The sequence below is a fragment of the Paramisgurnus dabryanus genome, chromosome 13 (genome assembly GCF_030506205.2).
Source record: "Paramisgurnus dabryanus chromosome 13, PD_genome_1.1, whole genome shotgun sequence".
In the NCBI taxonomy this organism is placed as follows: Eukaryota; Metazoa; Chordata; class Actinopteri; order Cypriniformes; family Cobitidae; genus Paramisgurnus; species Paramisgurnus dabryanus.
This window is the reverse complement of record NC_133349.1, coordinates 15,115,046-15,136,792: the sequence shown is the minus strand read 5'-3', so window position 1 is coordinate 15,136,792 and position 21,747 is coordinate 15,115,046. Positions and strand designations below refer to the sequence as shown.

Genomic DNA, 21,747 nt, shown 5'->3' with positions numbered 1-21,747 from the left:
ACTACAAAAAAGGCCACTAAGTTAAACAGCTGTAAAAATGTATCAAGTGATACCCCAAATGAAGCTCTGTTTTTTAGGTGCCACATGGTGATCAACAGTAAAATTGACAAATTTGACCTCTTTGCAAGAGGAAAAAGCACCAACAATCAAGAATGCATGATAATAAGGTGTCATGGCTTTGCAATCAAAAAATGTCATTATAATGGAAGTCAATGCGGCAAAAAACCCCACAAACAACTAATTAGGGAGAGAAAATTAAAATCTGATGCTGCATAAAAACAAAAAAATGCATCAATGCCAATCGTTGACAAGCCCAAGACTGTGAAAAAGGTTTAAAAAATACAGTGCACAATCACTTTTTATATTGAAAATCTGTCATTTTGTGTATTTTTTTCCCAAAAATCAGTGACATCACTTATGAAATTGGCAATTAAAGAGTTAAAAGCATGAAATTTTTGTAAACATATGATAGTTTTGAGAACTGGTGATTAACAGATTTAAAAAAATGGAAAAAAATTAATTTGATACATTTTTACAGTCGTTTGATTTAGTGGCCTATTTTGTACACGAACAACTGAAATGATAGTAAATTAGCCCACGGTATATTGTTGAGTTAAAAAAAAATTAAAGCATTTGGGGAAAATATGTGTCAATATAAGATTTGTCACCAAAAATCATTCCATTTGCTGGAATACAGAGAAAGTTGTGGCCAAATTAAGACAAAAAATATTTAAAAATCGCGAAAAATGGCCTCAACAGGGTTAAGATATGTCAGTCCAAGATGTTTTTAAATGAAGGCAGTTATTTTTCTAACTTTTTTTTCCTAACATGTAACATACATGACTTCCACATTGTTCCTGTATGATCTAGTGCAGTGTTTCTCAAACTTTTTCAGCCCAAGGACCACTTAATCTTCCATTTTTTATCTGAGGACCACCTAACAGAATCCCACTCTAACACGCCCCCAAAAAACATCAAAATAGGAAGGATAAGCTAAATTTAAGTTTAATATGCAACTGTTTCAAATCAAAAAAATAATTTTTTAAACACAAATGCAATGCTATGTTCAGAAATTAAAATTATATGATATGAATTTTATTTCATTTGAAAAAGTAAATGTGAAATGAGTTGCAGCTTAATATGAACAACAAACTGCACATGTGGAAAAAACTGCAATTAAACATACTATAACAGCCTAGGTCCCACTAAATTTCATTCCAAAGAGCCATTAGTTTAAAACTGAGGTGGTGGGTATATGAAGTCCATGGTTGTATATGGTAACAATAAAATGCTGAAAAAAAATGTTCCCCTTAGTGTCCAAAATCACTGAAATTACAGGGATTTTACACATGAAACAAAAACTAGTACATTACAAAACTAATAGATCTGTGGATTTTGGCTGCTTTCAGTTGACGCTTGATCTTTTCTTTTGACTCCTATTTGGTTTAGCCACCGATCCATTTTTTAAGTTATTAAAACAGAATGGCAAGAACTGATATCACAGTTTCGCAACTGCATTAAAAATCTACTTAAATAAGTGACGATTGTATAAACACTTGCCTAGTTTAGGTCATCTTTTGGCGGAGCACTGGGGGGGTTTGGCGGACCACACTTTAAAGGAATAGTCTACCCTTTTGCCATATTAAACTATGTTATTACCTCAACTTAGACGAATTAATACATATCTATCTTTTTTCAATGCGTGCACTGTACAGCGCGTCGTGAATGTGTTAGCATTTAGCCTAGCCCCATTCATTCCTATGGTACCAAACAGGGAAGCCACCAAACAAAAAGTTTTTTTCGTAGCATAGGAATGAATGGGGCTAGGCTAAATGCTAACACATTCACAACGCGCTGTACAGTGCACGCATTGAAAAAAGATAGGTATGCATTAATTCGTCTAGGTTGAGGTAATAACATAGTTTAATATGGCAAAAGGGTAGACTATTCCTTTAAGAATTGCTGATCTAGTGGTATAGCATTGTGTTAGCAGCACAAAAGTTTGTGATTTCGATTTTAGGGAACACATATAATGATAAAATGTATACATTGTAATGCACTGCAAGTCACTTTGGATAAAAGCGTCTGTCAAATGCATAAAAGTATATGTATTTTCGAACATAACAACAGCATGTTTTTTAGTTGTATCAAACAAATCTCTTGAAATGAACTCTCTTCTAACTATTATGACTGTTAGCTATAATATAAAACAAAACTCATATGTGTCCCTGTCTGTGAAATCCAGTCTAAAGTCTTAGATTACAGATTAAAGATATCAAGGTTATATTTTCACAGAATGTTCTTTACATTAATTTTATGTAGAATAACCAAAGCCCTGATAAATTTCTTATCCCACAAGCTAGACACAATAGTGTGGTAATTTGGAGTTGCATTTTTTTTTCAAACAGGAGGAAGAGACTCATTGTGCACATATCCTGACATTGTTCAATAGGTGTGTGTATATGAGAGAGCAAGCACTCATTAGGTTAGTGTTATGGGAGATTTGTCTGGGCTCTTCCTAAGCATCCTCATAAATAATACCAGATGGCTTCAATGTGTTCTGAAATGGAGAGAGAGCTGTGAATCAGCCCTGAAGTGTCATGTCAACATTTGTGAGGGGGCAGAGTTTTGATGTTTTATAAGACGGTCGACTGTTTTTATGCTTACAGCAGGATGAAGATGGCGGAGAGCTGTGTGGTCCTGTTTGTCTTGGGCTGTGTGTGTGGACTGTCATTGTCTTTAGACCCTCGAGATCCAAATGTCTGCAGCTTATGGGAAAGGTAAGAATCATCCAGTATAACCAGGTGCCAAAAACAGCAGGTTTGCTCCACTGCATTCTGGCTACCAAAACGGTCCAGCAATGCATTTACCAGAAATAACAAAGCATTTATTTTCATGGCAGTAGGTTTGGTTGAACTAAACATTTGGAAAGACTGTGGTTCAATATAGTGAGGTAGTGGTCACTTATGCAACCTGTAGATTAACTGATAAAGCACAATGCTAACACTGCCTGAGGTTTCATTCATAGGTAACACACAAACTGTATACAATACATATATTTAATATAGGCCTACCACTGCCAAATGCATAAACATGCCTGACTCACATTTTCCAAACTAACAGGATATTTGTTCCTCTCTAGTTTCACCACTTCAGTGAAGCAATCGTATGCTCGCCCGTTTGACCAAGTGTATGAAGAGACATGCACTGAACCCTGGAGCCCTAACAAATGTACCCGACACAGGTGACAAACACGCACTCACTTAAGCATCACACTCACAGTTACACCGAGTTGACAAAGACTAAACTCACGCATGAATAGTAGAAGTTTTGTGCTGCTGTGGTTTTGGGTCTTTAGCTGAGGTCATAGCTGGGACTGTATGGTTTGGCAGTGAAAACTGCTCTGGGTCCAAGTAATTGTGATTCTGGTGTGCACAAGCACGCTCCCTTTAATATAACGCTGGAAACTCGCTCTCCTGCGGGTCTTACGGCTGTTCCCAGAGGGCTTTTTAAGTTTAATCTGAACTAAGGCGAAGGGAAGGGCATAAAACAGTTCTAAATATTAGAATTTTTTGGGTAAAAGACGCCAAAAGCTGATTTGGGATAGTTACTGAAACAGAAATGCTGAGTGCATTTAATTTGAACAATTGCTGATCTGCAATAATAAAGACAAAATTTCTATCGTATGGCTTTGGCTTTTGAATATCCCCATGTGGAAGGCATTAAACTTTGTTTTTCACTCATTCTCGCCAGGATCACTTATAAAACTGCGTATAGGCAGGTGGTAAAAATGGACTACCGTAGGAGATACCAGTGCTGCCGTGGCTTTTATGAGAGCGGAAATAACTGTGTCCGTAAGTATTAAATCAAGGTTATACTAAAGTTTGGACTTTTATCCCTTTGTGCTTAGTTTGGAGTCATTTTAGGAACCAAAAAAAAAAAACTGTATCCTCAAGAGGAATGAAAAACCATATAGCTATACTGTATTTAATAACTATATATTGGATTTGTGTTAATGCATTTACAAAAGATGTAAGCCTTTCATGTTTCTCTGTGTTTATTTTTTCTTTCCTGATGTGAATTTGTGTAGCACGTTGTACCAAAGAGTGTGTCCATGGCCGTTGTGTAGCACCTGATCGGTGTCAGTGTGAAAGCGGCTGGCGCGGAGACGACTGTTCCAGCTGTGAGTTACGCTTCACACAAACATACTTTTTATTCCTATCACCTCAATATTGCACTACTCTCTTCACTTTTTTGCATTCTTTTTCTAACATACACGCACACGCACGGAGAGATGTTTCATTGGCTAGTGCTGTGGTTTCATTTTTAAGCGTGTTGTCATCTGTTAGTGTTACTGTGCACATTTTAACTGGGCCCCATTTTCCCTGTTTTCCTTTTCCTCTTGTTTTCTTTTGCCCTCTCCTCCCTCCTCTTTTTCCCCTCTTCCCTCTACTTCACTTCTCTATTTTAGTTTGTATATATATGTGTGCATCATGACAATGAAAAACTTTGCACTGCTAAAGTTTTTAACGCCTGCCATCTTTTCTTGCTTATCATATCTTCAAACTAAGACTAGGACCAGTTAACACATCCATCTGAACACAATTCACAATTTATATTTTTTTAATAAAAGCTTGGTGTACGGTGATGTTTAAAACCACATGTTTACAACGACACAAACAACAGAAGCTTTTGTATGAACCAGTTTACAAAAAATACTTGCTGTGTTGTCACACAGACAAATACAAAAGCATATGTGCATCCATGCTTACGCATCACTGACACCTACTGACCTGCCCGTAGAAGAATGTAGAATGAAAAATGATGGAAAGTTTGTCTTACCTTTCGCTCTTCTTCCATATAGAGCGCCCGCTGTCATCTGGTCACAATGCAATGAAGGCTTTGCAAAGAGGTTTTTATTGAACCATGAGGGAGTTAAAAATTTAACATGACAGCAAACTCTCAGCTTTTGTATAAACACATCAGACAGCCATATTGCTCATTTTACAAGCTTAGGGACTTTTCTTAAAGGTACAGCAGCAAAAAAGACCATTTTAAAAAGCTATATAAAGAATGTTTAAAATGTGACATAAATATTATCTGCTTAATACGTAACAATTACATAACAACACACACAATCTCAGTCCAAGTTCCTGCTTTTTTGAAAAGTATAAACCAGAGTAAAGCTGTATTCTCAAATACACAGGACATGCATGCTATCAAATACAAATTTATTAATATGCTGGTTCGACGTGCAGTAAAACTGATGTTAAAGGACCCTGCAGTTTAGTGTAGTAAAGTGTTTTCCAGGTTTTTTTTGTTTTAGCAGGAATGAAATGGAAACTAGCCTTTCATTCAGACCTTTTTCTATAATTTGGCTCTGGTCTTTGTTTAGTTGGACTGTGAAACCCTATTATTAGCTTGCATTGGAGGAATATGACTTGATACATCCTGAATATCTGTGTGTTTGTAGTTTTGTGGGAAATTAGAGAGGTTTGAGGTTTTAAATACACATTTTCTCACTTTGTCCTAAGGGACCAAAGGCTAAATTACTTGAAACTACTGTTCATGCCTGCTAGCAATTTGTGCAAGGAGATAAAGAAAACTGAATGTTTTAAAGTTGAGAACAAATTTAAAGGTCAAAAACATAGTACACACAAGCTAATCTTTTGGGGAAATCAGTTTTTTTTTTCAAAACGATCCTTATTGATCTAAATCCTGAAAAATAAAGGTTCCTAAATGGTACCTGGTCGGGCTATATGGTTCCACATCCACAGGACCATTCGATTGCACAAAAGCTTCTTTGTAATGGAAAAAACAAGTACAAAAACAAGTACAGATAACGTTCCTTTAAGAACCCTTGACTGAAAGTTTTGTGGGGAACCAAAAATGGTTATTCTGTGGCATCACTATGAAGAACCCTTTATACCGCCTTTTTTTATAAGAGTTGTGGAATATCCTTGTCCCAAAAGGTTAGGTTTGACATTAGAAAGAGTTTCATGGTTGCTGACTATTTAGGCAAAGGCTTCTGGGAAAGTGACCTTAGACATTAGACCCTTAGCTCAAAATAATATATTTTCTCTCGAGGGCAGGAGAGGAATTTTCTCACATTCCTTATTCAGTGGATACATGGTGTTTGAAAAAAGTTATTTTTTTGTTTTTAACTTACACAAAAGAGTCTTAGGGGCGGTTTCCCGGACAGGGTTTAGATGAATCCAGGGCTGCGTTCAGCCCCGACAGAACGTTGCACAACGTTTATTAAACTGAAACGGTGATGCATTGAACACCCTGTTGTGATGACGCAAGAGTTGCAACTACGGTAGCTGAGAGGCCATGCTTTGTGTTCTTTTTTAAATGTTTCTGAAGCCTGATGAAATCGTTATAAATGTGTGTTTAATACTGTAAAATACCCTCGATGTTACAGTCACTGACCTTGCCTTCCAGAATGAAAGACAACATTCCAACTTGAAACCATTGAGAGAGCTGTCTCTTTACTATCGCGTGGTTTTATACATCTTGCCGCTGATTGGGCTGACATTTCTGACACACCCACCAAACAAGAGAAAACGCTTCTAAAACCTGTTGCATTCCGTTGCACACCGTTTCAAGGAAACATGTCGTTCAACCCGGAAACCGTAGCAAAACGTTGCGCACCGGTGTGAGATTGAACGTGCCCCAGGACTAGGACTTAATATATTAGGACATTTAAAGAGCACCTGATGTGCAATTTACGTTTTTACATCTCCTTTGGTGTGTAAGTTTGTATTAGTACATGTTAACGATATGCAAAAGGTACAAACCCCAAAGTAAACGATGACGCAAGTTATCATCTCCAACGTAAATCTCTTTTCTGGGACTACAACAAACACACAGATTGTAGGCAACAGTTTACTTCCTGGGCCTGTTGACGTGGACACGACTGTCATTATCATAATTTTTTACCGCTTGGACTCAAACCCTGTAAGCATTGCATTGTGAGTGAATCTTTCAAACATGGTAAGGAGCGTCACATTTCCGGCTGATGTCAGAGGTATTCAGGCCAATCACAATGTACAGATTAGCAGGCCAATCAGGGAGCTACAAAAAAATCTGGAGCTACAAAAATGTACGGTGCGTGGAAAATAATGTGCTTTTTAACTGTAAACCATGCGAACACATTGTATTATACCAAATACACAAAATAAAGTTGTTTTTAGCAACGAAATAGGTGCTCTTTAAGTATTTTTTTTATAAATATTCCTTGCGAAAATATCATACTGGTGTGCACATTCAGACAATACAATGACACTTATATATGTTAAGATATGTAGGTGCAAGATGTTTTTAATTTAAGGCAGCTCAAACGTCCATTTTAATCTAGGACTATAAGCCATGTCTGGGAAACTGACCCTTATCTTTTATGCCATTTTAGGCACACTTATTTTGTTGTTTAATTGTGACTTTACACGTTTATCCTAAGGAACTTTACGGCAGGGGGCTTGGGAAAGGGACATTTAAAAATAGGCTTTTAGTGTAGTTTAAAAGTGAGAAAAGCAAGTTGTTAGGCTTCCTCTTGTCTCATTTTAAAAAGCATGTATTTGCTTAAGAGCTCATTGTTTGAATCGAGACAGCTGGTAAGGTCCGGTTTCAGAGTTTGACTGTGATCGTGGGGAACAGGAATCATTTCCCCCCATTTGTCAGAATGCATTGTGATTGGCTAGACCCTAGGTTCCTAAATCTGTGCACTGAAGAAAATAAACAATAACTTTACCTAATCATACTGGAAAGTGAAAACACAGCAGTAAATATATATACTGTATATCTGCTGGCATTGTTTGGCCAGAATGCCAGAAATAGAAACAAACCATCAAAATACTGTACAACCAACTGGAATACAAAATCATACATCATAAACATCCACACTCAATACATTTGATATAGTCCAACAGGCCTGACTCTTCTGCAATAGAGGACAAAGTGAGTTCGGATCAAAATGATTTATGTTCACTTTAAGAAGCTTTCTTGGTAATCAGCTCTTCTTCTTGACATCCTCCACATGACTGTGTGTATAAATGTGTCTGTGTCAGTGATGGATTCCTCTTCTTTAACCCACAAAGGGTACGTGTCATCAGTTGAGGTTGTGTCCATGAAATCCAATCCCTGTGTGAGCGCTGGCCCAAGATCTCTGTGAGGTCCGGCCAAATTCCCTCTGTAAAATTTCCCATTATAAACTCATTCCTTTTGTTGATCTCCGTGCAAATTCTCCAGTCAATCACGTTATCAATTTGTTATGCTCTGAAGGGACGCTCCACACAGGGCCTCCAGAGTGGTTTTCAAAGGACCAAACACAAGTCCGATCACCTTTAGTGACCATTTAAACCAAAGAAACCATTTGTGTGTGTGAGTTAAATGAATCTAAACTGACTAATTAATGCTTATCACTATGATTTAGCTGAATTAATTTGTGTTTTAGCATGTGATGCCCAGCATTATGGTCCAGGCTGTAAGCTGACCTGCGAGTGCCAGAACGGAGGATTGTGTGATGTTCTTAAAGGATCTTGCCTCTGTCCGGCTGGATTCACTGGTCAACATTGCAAGGTACAGTGCCACCAAAAAAATGTTGTTTCAAATTTCAAGATTTGAACATTCAAAATATTCTATCAGCAACACTGCCCCTAACCATCGATTTGACTTTGATCATTGTCTGCCTGTCAGGATCCGTGTTCTGAAAAGTCATTCGGTCTAGGTTGTCTACAGGATTGCAAGTGTGGAACAGGAGGATTCTGCAATAAAACCACTGGAGAATGTGTGTGCAAAACAGGTTTTACTGGAACATTGTGAGTACTGAGAAGCAAATACTTTAATATATATGTGTGTTTTTGCTGCAACAGAATTGTATTGTCTCTTAAGTGATGAGTTTTAATTATGAATTCACTTGTTGTGTCTCTAAACATTTGTAGACATCTTACTATCTGCTACATTTATGACATTACGTGACTGCTTTGGCACAAAAAATACTTTACTAACATTAAAATACTTTGTAAAAAAAACATTTAAAGGGACAGATTTAGTAACAGCTTGCCAGAGCTGGCGCCAGACCATAACTGGTGGGCACTTGGCTTCCAACGGGGGGCACGCAATAGCAACAATAACTTGCAAAAACAAGACATTAAAACAACAAATACCGTGCAAGCACACACTCATACAACTGGTACAGACTGTCAGCTCATTTCCCATGTAAAGTGCACAAGACCACAAACTATGTGCAAAACTACTGAACCTCCGCTGCGCTCGCGCTTTGATCGAAGCAACAACAAACCGCCCTCGCGCGGCGCAAGCCATTGAAATGAATGGGTTGTATAGCGCAGCGCACACTGCGTCCTAGCTTTAAAAAAGCCGCTTTACCATAATCACGTGCTGATAACGTCTATAGCCACACTTCACATTTAAGCTTACATAATTTAAAACAACGCTAACTTACCTTTAAAATAGCTGAAGATGGCGTGTACGAACATTAAACTTCCTTAAAACAGAGTCCTGTAGATTTGTAAATTCCACCTCGACCTCTAATCTTTGAGTTTGAGCCAGTCTGTGTTTGCATGAAGTCAGATGGAGCAGGCGGTGCTGGTTCGTTCTAAATGTTCTAATATCCATATTTTACACGATCCATTAAATGCCGCGAAAAAACGCGTTGCTAGTATCAAGTCACAAATATGCTAAAGACGCAAGACGGGTGAGACGCGGCAATATATCCAATCAGAGAAACTGGTCTATTTTAATTAAAGAAAACATATATCAACTAGATTTTCCTCAGTTGATTACATTACAAGTCATGAAACATTCAATGTTTAATTTATTTTAATTATTCTTGATATATATTAAATTAATAAAAAACTTTGTAAGGGGGCAAAACAACGTGTTTGGGGGGCACTGCCCGCGAATGTCCCCCCTTGACGCCGGCCCTGCAGCTTGCACCAGCGCAAACCATCATTTTGGCAATAAATAACGACAATTTACTTAAGACGCACAGTGGATAATTAGCGCTGAAAAGGTCTAGTCTAGTTATTTTTGCGACTGGCCTTATTGCATATGCATTTCTAGGAGTTTACCTTTCAGACACAAAATTTATGGGAGAAGATTATTTAAATGATTCACGCAAGGAGAGCCTTCGAATAGAGAGCGTGTGGTACAAGGCAGAGGGTTTTTGACACGTAACTGTTTATTTGGAATGCCAGAGGCATTATTCAAAAATATTGTTGCCAGGCCATGTTATTTTTTGTTTGCGAGAGGAAATAAAAGAGTAGTCACTAGGAGAAGTTACACATCTTGTAAACCTTTATTTTTTGACCTCCAGTTCTTTTTAGTGTACTATGGGTTCCTTAGCTGGGATTTCACACCCCAAATTTTCCGCTGCGGTGTCCATGGTGCTGAACTCAAGCGCATCAGGCGTTAGTAGATCACCTGCACCTCATCAGCTTATTTGCAACCCTGCTCTTAGTAGATTGCGTTGGTCATTATGGAAATCGGTGCTTGTGTTATTTAAATTGGGTCTATTTAGTAAATAAGATATAACCACTCCCATCTGCACTTTTTTGGAATTGAGCTATCACATACATTTTTTACTACATCTGGCCCAAAATGTGAAATAAATAACATACACACAAATTTGCTCAGTCCAAGTTTATGCTTTTAGAAGTGAAATACAAAGTACAGCTGTATTCTTAAATGCACAGGACTTGCTATCACATGCAAACTTAGGGTTGCAGTAAAGCTGATGTTAAAGAATCCTACGGTTTTAGTTTTTGCGGTTTTGATTTTAGCATGAAATTTTAGAGAACTATTCATACAGATAGGACTTTATTCTTACATGACTGATTAACGGCCCGCAGGCGTTGCAAAATTGGCCGCCTAAGGACTTTGGTTTTACTCTCTCTGTTTAGTTTGACTGTGAAACCCTACAACACAGTTATTTGGTGTAATGTGTGTCAGGTGTGAGGTGTCATGTTTGAGGCGGGCCCAATGTCCTCTACGCTGCCCATGTCAGAATGGCGGCATCTGCAAAGGAAGAGGAGTCTGCGTGTGTCCTCCTGGCTATATGGTGAGTGTGTGTTGGATCTTGTTTTCAAAATAAAAGTCCAGTTGTAAGTGTAACCTGAATTAGCATTATACTTTAACTCACTAATGTATTATCTGAGTCGCAAAACTCCATATTTAATTTCAATTTCTATAGTGACATATATTTTATATAATCAATAACTGCATTGCTCTTTGTTAGGGTGAAGTCTGTACTCAGCGATGTCCACCAGGCCGGTTCGGTATTAACTGTTCTAATGAATGTATGTGCCATAATGGTGGCCACTGTGATCCAGTGAACGGCCAATGTCAGTGCGATGCAGGCTACACAGGAGAAAGGTCAGTATGACCTCTCATATTGAACATTTACATTTATGCATGGGCGGATGCTTTTATCCAAAATGACTTATATTGCATTTAAACTATACATTTTTTATCAGTATTTGAGAGCCCTGAGCATCGAATCCACGACCTTCCTGTTGCTAACGCAATGTTTTATTAATTAAGCTCCACTGAAACGTATGTGGTTTTACATTATACACATGCTTGTGTCTCTCCTGTGAAGGTGTCATGAGGAGTGTCCAGTGGGTACATACGGCAAGGACTGTAAGGGTGTGTGTGACTGTGCTAATGGAGCTCGGTGCTATAACATCCACGGCGGATGTCTGTGTGATCAGGGCTTTACAGGTCCCCGCTGTGACAAAAGGATGTGTCCTGATGGGACCTATGGCATGCATTGTGAACAACGCTGCCTCTGCAACTCACAAAACACTCTCAGGTGTGGACTGTGTTATGTGTTGTATTTCAATCAGCTGTTAATCACAAAAAGGTGCATGCATGTTGATATGTTATGGTTGTTACAGCTGTCACCCCCTGAAGGGGGAGTGTACCTGTCATCCTGGTTGGGCGGGGCTGTATTGCAATGAAACCTGTCCACATGGTTACTATGGTAACGGTTGTCTCGAGCCCTGTCTTTGTGTGAATGGAGGAGTGTGTGACACAGTGACCGGCCAGTGCCATTGTGCTCCTGGATACACAGTGAGTGGTTACTGTCACTATAATGAATAGACTTACAAAACTACAAATCTAATATGTTTGAGTGGATTTTACATACTGGTTTTATCTTGTGTGTGCATTTAGGGTTTGCATTGTGAGAAACAGTGTGAGGATGAGTTTTATGGGAAAGACTGCTTATCTCCTTGTACCTGTGTAAACTCTATAGCCTGTTCTCCTATTGATGGAACCTGCTTCTGTAAAGAGGGTAAGTTTAAATGAACGAATATATGAATGAACGAATAAATGAATGACAGGTTTTTATTATTTTGATGTGTGTCAGGAAATTAGTTATTGTATGAACAGATGATTAAACGAACAGGCAAATTATTTTGCTAGGACTAGGGACACAGTGTTGACAGTGTCTGTTGTAGATACAGTATCAGGGTCACATCAGCAATGTTTTCTGGAAAATATGTAAAAACTCTCAAGAGGATAAATTTAGATGACTTTTAGCACAAGACGTTCCAGGAGAACTTTTACAGAATCTTCTACAATAACAGCTACCAAAGACTATTAACAACACTGTAAACTATCTCTCAAACTATCTTCATCATCACCATTTAAGGCAATAGCAGTGTCGCCAGATAAATTTACAGTACCGTTCAAAGGTTAAGGGGCATTTGCTCTTTCTTCATAAATTTTTCCCACATTTTTGAATAGTAGTAAGTACATATGTAACTCTGGGAGTTGACCAAAGAAATAAAACCAAAGTGTTAAACTGTTAAAATGTTATCAATTTTAAAGTGCACTCCTGAAAATAAAGGTGCTTAAAGGTTCTTCACCGCAATCCCATAGAAGAACCTTTTCACAAAGAACCATTTAGTCAAAAGTTCTTTAAAGGGACACTCAACTTTAAAAAAAAAAACTCCCCTAGAGTTAAACATTTGATCTTTACCGTTTTGGAATCCATTCAGCTGATCTCCAGTTCTGGCGCTAGCACTTTTAGCATAGCTTTGCACAATCCATTGAATCTGATTAGTTTATTAGCATTGTGCTCAAAAATAACCAAAAAGTTTTATTTCCTATTTAAAACTTGACTCTTCTGAAGTTACATTGTGTACTAAGCCGACGGAAAATTAAAAGTTGAGATTTTCTAGGCAGATATGGCTATGAACTATACTCTCATTCTGGCGTAATAATCAAGGACTTTGCTGCCATAACCTGGCTGCAGGAGGCGCAATGATATTACGCAGCAGACGAATTTAGTCCCCTTAAGCCGCCTTTACACTGCACACGACATACGGAAATGACAGTCGGAGTTCTCCCCCTAGTGGCAGTCGTAATGAAGTTTCAGTTAAATCGTATATGGGAGAGAAGCTCATTCCAGCGCAAGAGGCTTAATTCTAATGTTTAGCATGGTGGAATAAATAAATGAACGCAAATGAATGAAACAATAAACAGCTATGCATATATGACAAAGATTGCCAATATTTTTTGGAGAGAACATATAAAGACAAGATTAAATTAATAACATACAAAAATTTAATTAATAATGTATTACTTATCAGTAATCAAAAGTGTTTTTTTAAGGATTCAAGTGTTACTAATACAGTTAAACCAAAAGGATTAATCATTTTCACCTCACACACAGTTTGTGATTGGAATACTTCCGGTCGGCATATCGCATGCGGTTTAGTCGCACAAGTTCAAATTTTTTTAACGGATCCAACGCTCAAAACGGATCCGATATTTACGCATCCGCAGATGGTCGGCACCTCACGCAACCCCTTTGCGACTCTCCATAGGAAATGAATGACATCCGGCTTATTGGCCGTCGTTTGTCGTGTGCAGTGGAAAGGCGGCTTTGGTGTCTTTCAATATCAGGGGACTATTTTCAGGCACTACGTAATATCATTGCACCTTCTGCCTTACCGAATTTTCCGGATTATAAGTCGCTCTGGAGTATAGACCCTTTTACAGGCCACGTGATCAAATAGTCTGCGCGCGGATTTTGGCAACGGAAGTGGTAGTTAAAATAACTTTCTCTGTCTGTGTTGCTTCACTGCTGATTCTTGAAATACTTCCGTTGCCAAAATGCGTGCGCATACGTTGCCACGTCATCATTGTGTACAAACAGTAAAAGGGTCTATAAGTCAAATCAGTCAAAAAATGCGTCATGAAGAGGAAAAAAACATATAAGTCGCACTGGACAATAAGTCGCATTTATTTAAGAAATTATTATTCTTTTTGGTGACATTTTGTTTAAGTCTTTCCCTGTTGTCTTTAAGTTAATGTTTCAGTTAACAGTTTTCAGGTGTAGGTTACAGAAGCAACATATAGCGCCCTCCCGTGGCTGTAGACGGTAATGTTTTCTTTTGGTTCATGTTAGTCAGTATGAATTAATTTTGACATACAAGTCGCACCTGACTATAAGTCGCAGGTCCAGCGAACTATGAAAAAAAGTGCCACTTATTGTCCGGAAAATACGTTAAATGTCAAGTGACCCTAATCTTTTGACGGTTAGTGTATAAAAACTAAAAATATATATAATATAATATATTTTCCTTCCGCAATTTCTAAAAAATAAAGTTCCCTAAAAGGTTCTTTGTCCGGTTGTATGGTTCCATAAAGAACCTTTAACATTCACAGAACCTTTATATTGCACAAAAGGTTCTTGTAGTGTTAAAAGGTTTTATAGCCTATAGAAAGAAAGAAATTGTTCTTCTTTTAGGAACCTTTAACTGAAAGGTTCATTAGAGAACCAAAAATGGTTCTTCTATTGCATCGCTGAGAAGAATCTTTATTTTTAGAAGTGTAGCTCCTTATAACATTTGACTATCTTGGGGTAGAAATGAGCTAAATAAGCACTGTGTTTGTGTGTGTATTTAGGTTGGAGAGGTCTTGACTGTTCTGTGGCGTGCTCAAAGGGTGCATGGGGTCCTGGCTGTAACTTCACATGTCAGTGTGCAAATGGGGCATCCTGTCACCCTGCTGACGGGTCATGCAAATGCACTGCAGGATGGAAAGGAGACAAATGTGATGAGCCCTGTCCTGTGAGACACACATTCACTTCATTATATAATTCACTTTTTTTATTTATTTAGACTAATTCATTGCATGGGAACCTAACAGATTCAACAGATGTTGTGTATGTTCGGCATATCTGTCTCCTAAATCAGCAGAAATAATGTAACCCGTCAGCAAAAGTTATAAATCTGATGTTAAATACATAACAATACGTGAGTGTTACAAAAACACTAAGCAGATATTGTTGAAAGACGAACTTTTGCTGAGAGTTTATGTTGCGTAGCTATCATCATTTATATAAAAGTTGTAATTATGTTGGAGCCGTATAATCTCACTGAGAGGCTGTCTGCGTTACTTGATACTTATGAATCAGGATTTCCATTCTGAACTGCTTCTTTACTTAACAGATAGGCACGTTTGGACCAGGCTGTCAACACAAATGTGACTGTCTGCATGATGAGGGATGCCACAGTATTACAGGACAGTGTCTGTGTTTACCAGGCTGGACAGGTAGGACCTCACTTTTATTATTTCTTACCTACATGGACTTTCTTATTAATGAAACAAAATTCACATACATATTAATGGTTATATAAGTAGATACACATGATATCAGTCAGTGGTTTCTGTAATAGTATGGTGTATTATAAAGAATAATGGAGGAAAACAAAAGCGTACTGGCGCTACATGTTGGCGCACTAACCAGGATCTACTGGTGCCAACACGTATTAGAAATTTAAAGGGATTCTGTCATACTACACCTAATTAATTCTGCAAAAGTAGTATAATGCATACATAATAACTAAACAATTTGCATGCATACACTGCATAAGTATTGTTAATTAAGTTTTCCAGCTTATCCAAAGTTATTCCTCACTATTAAAGATGCACTGAAGTGACTTGAAGTGCACAGCCTTGTTTAATACATTGATGTAATTTCCACTGAAACAAGAAGCTAGGGTGGGACATGTTGCGTGACCCCTCCCCCTTTTTTAACATAGCCAATAGTGTTCGTTTACTTCACAAGCTGGAAACTGATGAGGAGCTGAAGTGCAGAATGATGTCATAAAATTGTATTGGAAAAAGCAAAAAAAATTAAATGCTTTAACAATGTTTTGGAGCATACTATTTTATAAATATCCCAACATATTCATCTTGAAAGACAAAAAGCATTCTGATGTCATGGGGACCTGGTTTTGATGTCAAGTGGTTAATATTTCCCACAATGCTTTTTAGAGACACTAAATATATTAGCAGATCAAGTTTCAGTCTGTTTTCTTCATTTTTCTACAGGTTCACGCTGCACAGAACGATGTCCAGATGGCACATGGGGACATCAGTGCAACCAAACATGCTCGTGCCTCAACAGCGCCACCTGTCAGGCACACACTGGAACATGTCTGTGCAAACCTGGATTCTGGGGAGCTCAGTGTCAACACAGTGAGCAGACGCACAGGCATTACACAAACCTGTCTCTCTAAGATCTTTCCAGATAAATAGTCGTCTTTTCTCTCTTTCTGTAGAGTGCAGTGCCGGTCTGTATGGAGAGAAGTGTAGCCGTCAGTGTCCGTCGTGTGAACATGCCACTTCCTGCCATCACATAACAGGCGAATGTCAGTGTCTGCCTGGGTTTACCGGAACACTCTGTGAACAAGGTTTGTTTTGCACACACACACACAGATTACAAACCTCTGTTGTGTTACAAGTGCCTGATGCAAGTTGTCTGCTTTTGTGTAGCCTGCCCCATTGGTCGGTATGGAAACCAATGTAGCAGTGTATGCATGTGCAGCAACAATGCAACGTGTCATCACAGGGATGGTACCTGTATCTGCCCTCCAGGATGGGCTGGATCAGACTGCTCCTCATGTGAGTACCTTACTATACACTATTAAAAATTAAAGGGATAGTTCATCCCGAAATAAAAAAATTGTCATCATTTACTCAGCCTCATGTTGTTACAAACCTGTATAAATTTCGTGGTTCTGATGAACACGTTTGTAAACGAACCGTTTGTGGACCATTTCCATAGTATTATTTTTTCCTACAATGGAAGTGAATAAGGTCCATTTTTCAAAATATCTTCCTTTGTGTTTTTCAAAACCAAAATATTTATACAGGTTTGTAGCAACATGAGATTTTTTGGGTGAACTATCCCTTTAAGGTTCCCAAGAGGTTCCTTAGTCTGTATGGTTGATACCTGTCAACATTGGGATTTGAAAATAAAATAAATTTCCAGCACCATAACCTACCCCCATGAGAGTCATAAGTGTGATAAAAAGCAAGATATTTGAATCTAGAGGCTTTTAAATGTTGATCTTCGTCGTAATACCATACTTTTTTAGTCTTCCAAGTTCCGACTTTTTCTTTTAACTGTTTCCATAATTCCAACTTCCAACAGTTGCTTTTCCTAAGGGGGGCCTGTGTCCTGGATGTGATCTTGGAATAAACTCACAATGTTGAAAATATGTCTTTGTCTTAAAACAGACTCAAAGCTCCACGTTTATCAAACATTTGCCAAATATCTGTCTTTGTAGTCTGTCAGATGGGGACATTTGGCACTAACTGTGCTCAGATCTGCTCATGTCCACCAAACCATTCCTGCGACCCTCATACTGGAGACTGTGTGTGTGTGCCTGGATCAGATGAAGACTGCAGACCAGGTATTAGCCTTAACAGTGACCTACGTTCTGTCTGTTTTTTATTATTTGAATTATTTCTAACTTTTCAGTACATTTCTAAATGTCTACTTTCAAAAAAGGCCAAGAATATGGTTGTAGATGTCATAAAAAGCATTGAAACCATTTTACATCTATAATTTTTTAGGGTTTATACCGAAAAAGAGTCTTAAAGGGATAGTTCGCATTAAAATGAAAATTCTGCCATCATTTACTCATCCTCATGTTGTTTTAAACCTGTATGATTTTTTTCTGATGAACACAAAAGAAGATATTTTAAAAAATGATGGTAAACACACAACAGATAGTGACCATTGACTTCCATAGTAGGAAAAAATATTTTGGAAGTATTGTGATAAATGATGGTAAGCACGGAGTTGATGGTACCCATTAAATTCAATAATATTTTTTTTATTTCTACTATGGAAGTTAATGGTTACACAAAAGAAGATATTTTAAGAAATGACGGTAAGCACACAATTATTTTGTAACCATTGACTTCCATAGTAGGAATAAAAAAATATGATAGAATTTAATGGGTACCATCAACTGCGTGCTTACCATCATTTATCACAATACTTCCAAAATATTTTTTCCTACTATGGAAGTCAATGGTCACTTACTGCTGTGTGTTTACCATCATTTCTTAAAATATCTTCTTTTGTGTTCATCAGAAAAAAATCATACAGGTTTAGAACAACATAAGGATGAGTAAATGGTAACAGAATTTTCATTATAAGGTGAACTATCCCTTTAAAGGTATAGTTCACCCCAAAATAAAAATTCTGTCATCATTTCCTCACCTTTATGTTCTAACACGGCCATTCCCAAACTGTGGTCCGCGGACCACTAGTGGTCTGTGAGGGTACTGCAGGTGGTCCGTGTAAAGGCAAGATTAAATATAGAATAATAAATTTTTTTAAGAAAAATATATTTGTTTAAGAATATTTTTCAAGAATCTGTTGTACTGTATGGAAGGTTTTTTTGGTCTTTTTTAAATTAATTAATTAAATTATAAAATAATTAATTAAATTATAAAATAAAAAATAAAATCGCAAAATATGTCCCAAATTTGAAAATTAAATGCTAAAATAAAAATTAAAACATTATATTAAATTATTTCATTTTCATTTTTAATGTGATGAAGCATCATTCCGGCCAAATTAAAAAAGAAAATTAAATTGATGATTTGACATTTCATTTTCAATATAATCTTGAGTCAAGACTGACAATATTAAAATAAAAAATCAAGCTTGAAAAGGAATCTGTAAATAAATTTTAAAAAGGGTTTTTATTCATACCCAAACAATAATTGGGACAAAATTAAAATGTAAAGTTCAGTTTTAATTTTATGTTCTCTTTAAATTATTTGTTTTCTTTTTCGTTTTCATTTTCATTTTCAACTTGTATGCAAATTCAATGTTAATCAATGGGTGGCGTTTACATGCTTAAAAAAAAAGGGGATTGGCTGAAGCAGCATTGCCAACTCAGCGACTGTGTTGCTAAAATAGCGACTTTATTGCTACATCTAGCGACTTTTAGGCCCATTTAGACAAACTTAGCGAATGTTTGGATGAATCTTAGCATCACATCTGTACAGATAGGCTACTGTGTCGCTTGTACTGGCCCACGAGTGCCGGGTGGCGCTGTCCCGGTGAAATGTGCGTCTGGTGTCTCTGTGCATGAAGCTGGGCAGTGTAGGAGCTGACGCGTGGATGAGATTCGCGTTCATTGTTTACATTTGAAAGGAGGAACAAACAATAAAAAGTGGCTGGTCCGCTGTTATATATGCGTATTTTCACACATCTGATCCGGTGAGGCGTCAGCCATTCTCATCAAATGCATACACGTAACACAGTGTGATTATCGTGCAATACATAATTATGCCAAAATCCGTTAAGGACTGGAGTATCATATGCTCGCAAAATTGGTGTATATATAGCACTATAATCACACTGCGTGTTATTTGTATGCATTTCATGAAAATGGACATGAGTGACCAGTCACTTACTTTTGCAGCGGGCACACTGGCAGAGCAGACCTTCAGCCTTTGTGGTATTTGTAAGCGGTCCTCATTTGTAACGCTGATTTGTGAGTAGGGCTGTGACCGTACGGGATTTTATTTTACCGTGGTGAAGAAGCAACTGAATCACGCGGTTAGACTGTTAGCACAACAACCCACCCCATATTATTAAAACAACAAATTATATTAGCAATAACAATGTGAAATAATATGTATTTCTATATGTTAACTTTTGTTTTTTATATCTTTTGAATATACAATGATTTATAGACCTTTTATGTCATCGTTTATAACCCATTTTATACAATACATTTCATAGAATAACAACCTGAAAACCTGCAGAAAGAACATGCAGAGTTTAAGATTGTTTCTGATGAGTTGTGCAAAACCTGATTCCTATTTCTTTAGACATTCATTTTCGGTAAACTCTCCGTGAATAGAAACACACTTCTCCAAACATGTTGCAACTTTTAATAATTTATTGTACAAAAAATGGGTTACAAACAATGACAAAAACTGTTCCATAATTGATATTAAACTCAAAAGATATAGAAAATAAATATTATTTAATGTTATTATTGTTAGTATGTTTAATTAGATTTTCTCAAAGTGGATACAAAACGAAATCGACAATTGCATCATTACGTAAATAACTGCGCAAAACTTATGGATACTCCAATCATTGCTTTCAGAAATTCGCTTACAGTAGCTCCAGATATAAGCACAGCATTCAACCAAATAACGAGTTGTGCTGTCAGTATACGCGCTCCTGCCTTCATAACGATAGTTGTCATGTTTGCCCATTATAGTTTTAAATTATTATTATGCTGTCATTATCATCACCAGCACAGTGCTTCTCCTTGAATGAGAAAGCTTAATATGCGCGTGGCTCGGACTCCTTGCACATGAAATTTCATGGGCATGGCTCTGACATTTTCTTGCAGAGATATTGTTATTCGCGCAGGGGTTTAAAACCAGGGAGTGAGTTGGTACAGTTCAAGAAATCAGAGCACTTGGGCATGACGCGCTTTATAAGGTTGCGGCCGTGACATCACCGCAGCTGGCATCTTATTACAGCAGTGATGCAGTATTACTGTGATATCGTCACAGCCCTTATGTGGGTAGCTCGTCTTCCACACTTCAGCTATGGTCAGAAGAACTGTATGTTGTGTCCAGTGCAGTGTACACAGAAGACTCCGAGAGACTCGCATTTCACAGAGGACGCAAGTTCTGATACTTGTACAGACAACACATAGGCTAAATAAACAGATAGGCCTAATGTTAATTTAAAAGTAAGTGACTGGTCGGTGTATCAGCTCGTTAAACTGACGCCTCACCGGACCAGATGTGTGAAAATACGCACATATATAACAGCGGACCAGCCACTTTTTATTGTTTGTTCCTCCTTTGAAATGTAAACAATGTACGCGAATCCCATCCACGCGTCAGCTCCTACACTGCCCAGCTCCATGCACAGAGACACCAGACGCACATTTCACCGGGACAGCGCCACCCGGCACTCGTGGGCCAGTACAAGCGACACAGTAGCCTATCTGTACAGATGTGAAGCTAAGATTCATCCAAACATTCGCTAAGTTTGTCTAAATGGGCCTAAAAGTCGCTAGATGTAGCAATAAAGTCGCTATTTTAGCAACACAGTCGCTGAGTTGGCAATGCTGCTTCAGCCAATCCCCTTTTTTTTAAGCAAGTAAACGCCACCCATTGATTAACATTGAATTTGCATACAAGTTGAAAATGAAAATGAAAATGAAAATGAAAACGAAAAAGAAAATGAAAACAAATAATTTAAAGAGAACATAAAATTAAAACTTTACATTTTAATTTTGTCCCTTTGATTGCTTGGGCATGAATAAAAAGCCTTTAAAAAAATTTATTTACAGATTCCTTTTCAAGCTTGCCTTTTTATTTTAATATTGTCAGTCTTGACTCAAGATTATATTGAAAATGAAATGT

At 37.6% G+C, this 21,747-nt stretch overlaps 1 protein-coding gene across 2 annotated transcripts in view; it reads left to right on the top strand.

Annotated features, from left to right (window-relative positions):
* pear1 (platelet endothelial aggregation receptor 1) overlaps positions 1 to 21,747 on the top strand; it is a 54,309-nt gene that overhangs the window by 26,291 nt on the left and 6,271 nt on the right. The window contains exons 2-18 of one of the 2 annotated variants that reach the window (XM_065298213.2): positions 2,673 to 2,780; positions 3,143 to 3,244; positions 3,754 to 3,854; positions 4,091 to 4,183; positions 8,453 to 8,577; positions 8,695 to 8,816; positions 10,969 to 11,077; positions 11,255 to 11,391; positions 11,618 to 11,830; positions 11,916 to 12,090; positions 12,193 to 12,313; positions 14,938 to 15,101; positions 15,483 to 15,585; positions 16,369 to 16,515; positions 16,599 to 16,730; positions 16,813 to 16,941; positions 17,610 to 17,735. In XM_065298213.2, the coding sequence (XP_065154285.1) occupies positions 2,674 to 2,780; positions 3,143 to 3,244; positions 3,754 to 3,854; positions 4,091 to 4,183; positions 8,453 to 8,577; positions 8,695 to 8,816; positions 10,969 to 11,077; positions 11,255 to 11,391; positions 11,618 to 11,830; positions 11,916 to 12,090; positions 12,193 to 12,313; positions 14,938 to 15,101; positions 15,483 to 15,585; positions 16,369 to 16,515; positions 16,599 to 16,730; positions 16,813 to 16,941; positions 17,610 to 17,735 (2,206 nt within the window). In that variant the 5' untranslated portion in view covers position 2,673. Of the gene's footprint in view, positions 1 to 2,669; positions 2,781 to 3,142; positions 3,245 to 3,753; positions 3,855 to 4,090; positions 4,184 to 8,452; positions 8,578 to 8,694; positions 8,817 to 10,968; positions 11,078 to 11,254; positions 11,392 to 11,617; positions 11,831 to 11,915; positions 12,091 to 12,192; positions 12,314 to 14,937; positions 15,102 to 15,482; positions 15,586 to 16,368; positions 16,516 to 16,598; positions 16,731 to 16,812; positions 16,942 to 17,609; positions 17,736 to 21,747 lie in introns of both variants that reach the window. The other variant, XM_065298212.2, reaches the window with a different exon arrangement.